We start from the raw sequence: 6,566 nt of genomic DNA, 5'->3' as shown, positions 1-6,566 counted from the left end.
ACTATTGTGTCTATTTAAATTATTTTTCCATCTTAGATATCAATTTTTTAATTTATCGGGTTGGGTTGGGTTTTAATTCATAACCCGAGACCCAACCCACCTCAAATTCAATTTTCTAACCCAACCCAATCCAATTGAACTTAAAAAATCGATTAAAACCAATCAGTTTGGGTTGGGTTAGTTGAGTTGAGCGATTTGAATTGGGTTTTGTCCAACCTTGCGTGTGAGTATATTCGACGTTACACGGCTCCAAAATAAAATTTATGTGACTCACAACTGGTTCTTCTTCTATACGACTATATTGAGATAAAGAACGAGTCTCTCATCGAGTTGTCAAAATATTATGAAATAATATAAAATTGTAGAAAGGATAATAATCCAAGTTGTTGTATCAAACTATAAAAATTAATTCCCTTTTATAGTGTCAAATTTAACCCTCACAATGATGAGAATTATCCTAATTAAAATAAAAATTACATTATGAAATTATGAGTTTCAATTTTAAAATTAAACCTAAAAATTAAAAGAAAAAATGAAAATTAATGAGTTTTAATTTTGAAAGTTTGAAACTTATTCTAAAATAATAATGTTTAAAATCGCATTTCCCAGGGTAGCACTCAAATAATTGCAGCGTCAACCTAATGTTTACCGCGGTAATTAATTTGGTACAGTTTACCTCCCAGCCGTTGTACCGTTTCAGAACTCTTCGTACAGCAAAGCAAAACCAAATCGAGCTCCAACTTCAACCTTTCCCAATCATCATCAATGGCGATTCCGAAATCCTCAATTCTGACGGTTTCCTCCCTTATCATCCTCTCAACTCTACTACTTTCCGGCGAATCAAGAACAGACACGAATAATGTATTTTCTCCGTGTGGCGATACGAAGGTGCAGAGGAAAGACGGGTTCACGTTTGGGATCGCATTTGCTTCAAGGTCGGCCTTCTTCTTAAACAACAACAATTCAGTCCAGCTCTCTCCATGCGACAGTCGCCTCTCGCTCTCCAACGGCAACTCACAGGTAGCTGTTTTCCGCCCCAAAGTTGACGAGATCTCGCTTCTCACGATCAACACATCCATCTTCTTCCCGGTACTACTACTACTTCAATAATATGCTTGTAGTTTGGTATTGATTTGCTAATTATGGGTTTATGCATAGAAGGTTCTTTAGAATTAGGGTTCTGGTTTTTTTTTATTTTATTTTATTTATCTGGCTGGTTGTGAAAATATGGCTTTCAGAAATTGGGTTTTCTTTGTTTTCTCTCTTATTGGAAATTCCTTTCAGTGGGTTAATACTAGCGGAACGGAACACTAGATTACAGTGTAAAATCAGAAAAAAGATGGAAAGAAGAGAAAAGAAATGGGTAACACTTTTATAGCAAGATGAAACTTTCCTTTAGAGATATAACATAGTCTGACAATTACATTTTTTCCCTGTAGAAAAAACTATGGTTTTTGGTTACAATGTTAATTTTGTGCATTTAGATGTCGGGTTGGGTGAGTTGCATCAAAAAAGAGATTAGTGGGGAGTTTTTCCTTGCCAATGATGACCTAAATCAAATAATTGTTGTCAGAAAGTATAATTTGGGATTATAGTCCGTGAGAGGTAGATTTAAGGAATGCACTAAAGAATTTACAGCTATAGGTGTTAAGAGTTAAGACAGACATTCGTGATACCTTATTGATGGCTAGATCAAAACCTCATGTAGTTCACATTGTGTATTAAGTCATGTTCTATCCTTAATTTGGGTGCTTGATATAGCCAATGTACACTCTTGTCCTTGGATGGATTATATTTGTGTTAATGTTTAAAAAGGCTTAATTTGATGCTGATGTGTTTTATCTAGGTAAAAGCTTGAGGCGCAGGCATAATCCTCAAGATAGAACAATAAAAGAATCCAATAGAATATAAAAATATGCCCCCGTAATAAACCATAAACCCTTTTAAAAAATTCTATAACGAAGTTAATTAACAAAATTTGAACTTCTAACTTGCAAACAAATGTAAATTAGATCAAGAATTTAGAAAATAACAATTTCTCAAATTAGGAACCATATAAATTATATTATATTACTAAAAGTAGAGATAACTCAAAAAAAAAAAAAAAAAAAAAAAAAAAAATTAAATAATCATTTCTAGTATGACCTTTAAGGGAATCAGTAACATCACCATCATCCTCTATGTAAGTTTCATTTCATTCCTTTTAACCATCCTCCAATTGCAATGGCTCATTTTTTCCGGTGTAGGTAGAAAAATGAAAATAAGAACTTTTAAAACCATTTGAGTTATAAAGGAACAACTCAAGAATCCAAGGCCAATAACTAAATGTTTGAAAAATGAATAGCAAAAGAGAGAACACCTTAGTTGGCTTGAGGCATAAGCACAAAAAAAAAAAAAAAAAAAAAAAAATTATATCATCATTGCTAGTATGACCTTTAAGGGAATCAGTAACATCACCATCATCCTCAGTGTAAGTTTCATTTCATTCCTTTTAACCATCCTCCAATTGCAATGGCTCATTTTTTCCGTTGTAGATAGAAAAATGAAAATAAGAACTTTTAAAACCATTTGAGTTATAAAGGAACAACTCAAGAGTCCAAGGCCAATAACTAAATGTTTGAAAAATGAATAGCAAAAGAGAGAACACCTTAGTTGGCTTGAGGCATAAGCCTTACAAATGGCATTCAGATAAAGTTTTTGAAGTGTTTTATGATGGACTCTGAGGCGGGATTCAAGGCACGAGCCTCTTTTTTAAACAACGATTTGCGTCCATATGGTGGAAATGCTTAACAATGGATGGACACAAATGTCTTACCCACATCTTACTAGTTTTTCTTCTGGGCTAAGGATTAATGGTGAATTTGCACTGATTAAGTAGGATGGGTATAGTTACCCAAATCTGGAGACCAGCTGGTTCTCTCCAGTTCCAAAGAAGGGGGAAAACATATCTTGTTTCCCAATCTGAGAACCAGCTGTTTGGCCTAGTTTCTGAGAACCAGACTTATTTTATTTTTTATTCTATATCTTTTGCTTTCTTAGAAATATAAATATGTTGTTTTAGATAGGTTCAATTATAATGTACTGCTTTCTCCTAACTTTGCCCGTTCAAAGCCCTAATCTTCAGTTCATCTCTTCATTAACGCATCAAATTTCTCCATTTTCTAGTTTCTGAGTTGTGTTTAAGATAGATCTCGAAAACACTCAAAACAATCTGCATGCATCTCAGCAAGTTGAGATTAAGTTTGACAAGTAGCACTTAGAGTGCGCTTGATGGAGGCATTTACCTGCTTTCATTTGGAATAACTGAACCATTTATGAATGATTTTTAAAGTATATAATAGGATAAGAAGAATGTAAACAAGTTAATGAAAAGTAATACTTGACAATAAAATAAAATGGATTGCACGCTTAACCAGTATAAAACCAATTTCGCCTGCAAATATCGAAGATGATATAGGGAGTAGACGAACCATGTCAGATATTTAGGAAATTTTGAGTTTGAACAAAATAAACAGCTAACGAGCTTGATTAAGCCTAATATAAATTCCACATCTATCTTATTTCTATAATTTTTGAACATCTCAGGGATCTGTAGGAGGTTATATGGTTGCATTTGCTGGTCGAAGATATGCTGCAAGGTCCATTCCTGCTTTTGTTGCAAACGGTACATATACCGTAACTAGTTTTACTTTGGTAAGAAGATAGTAATAATCCCTCAGTTTCTGACCTGGTACGAATTCATTTTGTGTAAGTAGATCATTTTTGCGATGATACAGGTTCTCGAATTTAAAAAGGGCAGGCTGCAGAACATGTACTGGAAAAGAGATGGCTGCACTTCTTGCTCAGGCAATTCTAACTTTGTTTGTCTCAACAATCAAGACTGCGCAATCAGAACTAATAACTGTAGGAACCAAGGGGGAGGGGGTTCTGTAGATTGTAGCCTTGGTATTCAACTGACATTTTCTGGTACGGATAAGCATGATTCAGTTTTTAACTCGTGGTATGAAGTTCAGAATCTTCGGCAGTATTCCCTTTACGGTCTTTATTCCAATCTGAGGAATTCTCTCACCGGTCAATACAACAAATTCTTTTAGTTTTCTTTGGTGTTTTGTATGTTTTTCATGTGTGGATTGCTGCTTTAAGAATGTAATACGTTATTCTCAACCTCTACACTTCCTGTTCCTGTATTCTGAAGAAATCTGAATAGTTATGTATATTTAAATTCCTTCGCGAATTGACCAATGTATTAAAAGAAAATGATGTTTGGATTTTGAATGAGTGTTTCATGCCCACTGCCCAGCTGTATCTTATTGTTGAATTTGAATGTATACAATTTTAACATTTCATTGTTACTGAAGCTAAGTTATATTGTTATTGTATGCTGCTTATATTAAATTCCTATGATCGCTTTCCCAAAATTATGTATAATGTCAGCTAGTTATCGTTGCAGTGCGGTTTTACATGTTTATGTTTTTTAAAAAAATTCATAGTAATATTCTTATTTTGGTACATACAAAATGGGAGTTCACACTTTCTGCCAGTTACCTGTTTGACAGAATGTTTCAAAGGAACTTAGTTACTTGGACTCCATGATGTACTCAAGCTGGGTATAGTGAAGAATCCTGGATATTATTTGGGCATTACAGAAAAACTAGCATTGGGAGTTGTATCCCTTGCTTGGTGATTAAAATTGGATTCTTAGTAGATTTTGATAAAAGTTGATTAAATGTGTGGTTGAAGAGTTGTAGGTCCCATTAAATATATGGTTAAAATTAACTATTGTGTTTGACTTGAATTAAAATTTTTAATTCTTACCATCTAATGGGATGTGCTTGCATAGTTTGGTTAGCAAGGTTGGTTCTTATCAAAACGTTGTCTAATTGATTTTTATTCAAAACTGGTGATGCGGAGTCAGCAAGATTGGTTTTTGATGATATGAATTTGAAAAATGTGGTGTCTTGGACTGTGATCCTGATGGGTTTTGCCACAAGTGGAAGAAGTGATATTTATCTCGATTTGTTTAGGCGTGTGGTAGAAACTCTTGAAAAATTTTGGTCCTGTGTTCTGTGCTTGAGTTTCTCGAAGGTGAAAGCAAGTTCATGCTTCTGTGCTTAGGAGAGACATGGACATTTTACTGAGGAATGTGATGATGAACTTCTATATCAAGTGTGGTAATTTGAAAGCTGGACAAAAAGTTTTTCATCAAACGGTCGTTAAGGATGTGATTTCTTGGACGATGATTTAAGGGAACATGCAGAGTGGCTTAGATTTTGAGGCTATGAAACTGCTTACAGATATGAACAGACTGGGTTTTAAACCTGATGGATTTGCTTGCACCATCATCCACACTTCGTAGGGTAGAGATATACATGGTTATACCGTGAACACCAATCTTGATTCTGATGAATATGTGAGGAAAGCTTGATTGACTTGTACTCAAAATGTGACTCCTTGGTTGACGTTGAGAGAGTTTTCCATGACTCGGAAAATGGCATTATGGTCTCTTATAATGCAATGATTGAGGGATACTCGAGACAAGGAAATATATACAAGGCACTTGACATTTTCACCAAGATGAGGCTTTGGTCACACCTAGTTTATTAGCCTTCTTGTAATATCTTCTAAGATTGCATTTGGAAGTATGCACTCGATTCACTCTCTCATTATTAAATTTGGGCTCTGTTTTGACATATTTGGTGGAAGTGCCTTGATAGATGTTTACTTGAACATTTGTTAAAGATGCTAGGATCTTCTTTGCAAGAGATTAGTGACAAAGACATTATAATATGGAATTTCATGCTTTCAATCAAAAAATGAGGTGCCTTTTAGACTATACTCAAAATTGCACCACAGGAGAGAGAGAATTTATCATTACTTTGAGCTCGTGACTAGGTTTGGGAATGTGCCCGGAATACTTGCATGGTTTCTCTATTGGGTCGAGCTGGTAAGTTGTATGAAGCAAAGGCTTTTGGCTAAAGTCTCTTGTCTTAGGCCACATAGGTTCATCCTCCCCCATAGACGGGGGGTCTGTCGCCCTAGAAATCTCATGCCAAATACTCAAGACTAAACCAGCAGCCACAGTGTGGAAAAAGCTTTTCTCTGTGCAGAGAAGTTATTCGTAATGAGAAACTGGCCCTTGTTTTAGTTCCTCTAAAAGTTTACTACATTTTTCCTTTCTTTTTTTTGTTTTCAATCATACAATTTTCAATAAAATAATATTACACGTAAATCGAATTTTTTTTAACCACACATTCTACCAAAACTACTATTCCAAAATATAATTTACCCAAATTTCTCATTATAATGGTTGTCAACATGGGCTTACTCTCTTATCTCTTTACATCTTAAAACAAAATTGATTGATATAAAGAAGGTGAGGGAGAAAATGGAGAAAGCGAGAGTATCTGGATAGAATTAAATAATGAAGTGTACTTAGTGTCTACTTGGCACCATTTAAAATTTAAAATTATTTGTTACAGTATCATTCTTCATCACATATTCGTACAATAAAATATTCTTCACACAAACTAATAATTTTTTTTTTTTACTTTTTAACTACATATTTA

At 34.3% G+C, this 6,566-nt stretch overlaps 1 protein-coding gene across 1 annotated transcript; it reads left to right on the top strand.

Annotated features, from left to right (window-relative positions):
* Positions 1-675: 675 nt before the first annotated feature.
* On the top strand, positions 676-4,299 carry LOC111366035. The gene is made up of 3 exons (XM_022986661.1): positions 676-1,089; positions 3,586-3,693; positions 3,777-4,299. Exons 1-3 carry the CDS (start codon positions 766-768, stop codon positions 4,092-4,094), a joined length of 750 nt encoding a protein of 249 aa, XP_022842429.1. The 5' UTR covers positions 676-765; the 3' UTR covers positions 4,095-4,299.
* The last annotated feature ends 2,267 nt before the right edge of the window (positions 4,300-6,566 follow it).

This window comes from Olea europaea, chromosome 17 (genome assembly GCF_002742605.1).
Source record: "Olea europaea var. sylvestris chromosome 17, O_europaea_v1, whole genome shotgun sequence".
NCBI lineage: Eukaryota > Viridiplantae > Streptophyta > Magnoliopsida > Lamiales > Oleaceae > Olea > Olea europaea.
The sequence above is the reverse complement of the archived record's forward strand: the minus strand, read 5'-3'. Positions and strand labels throughout refer to the sequence as shown.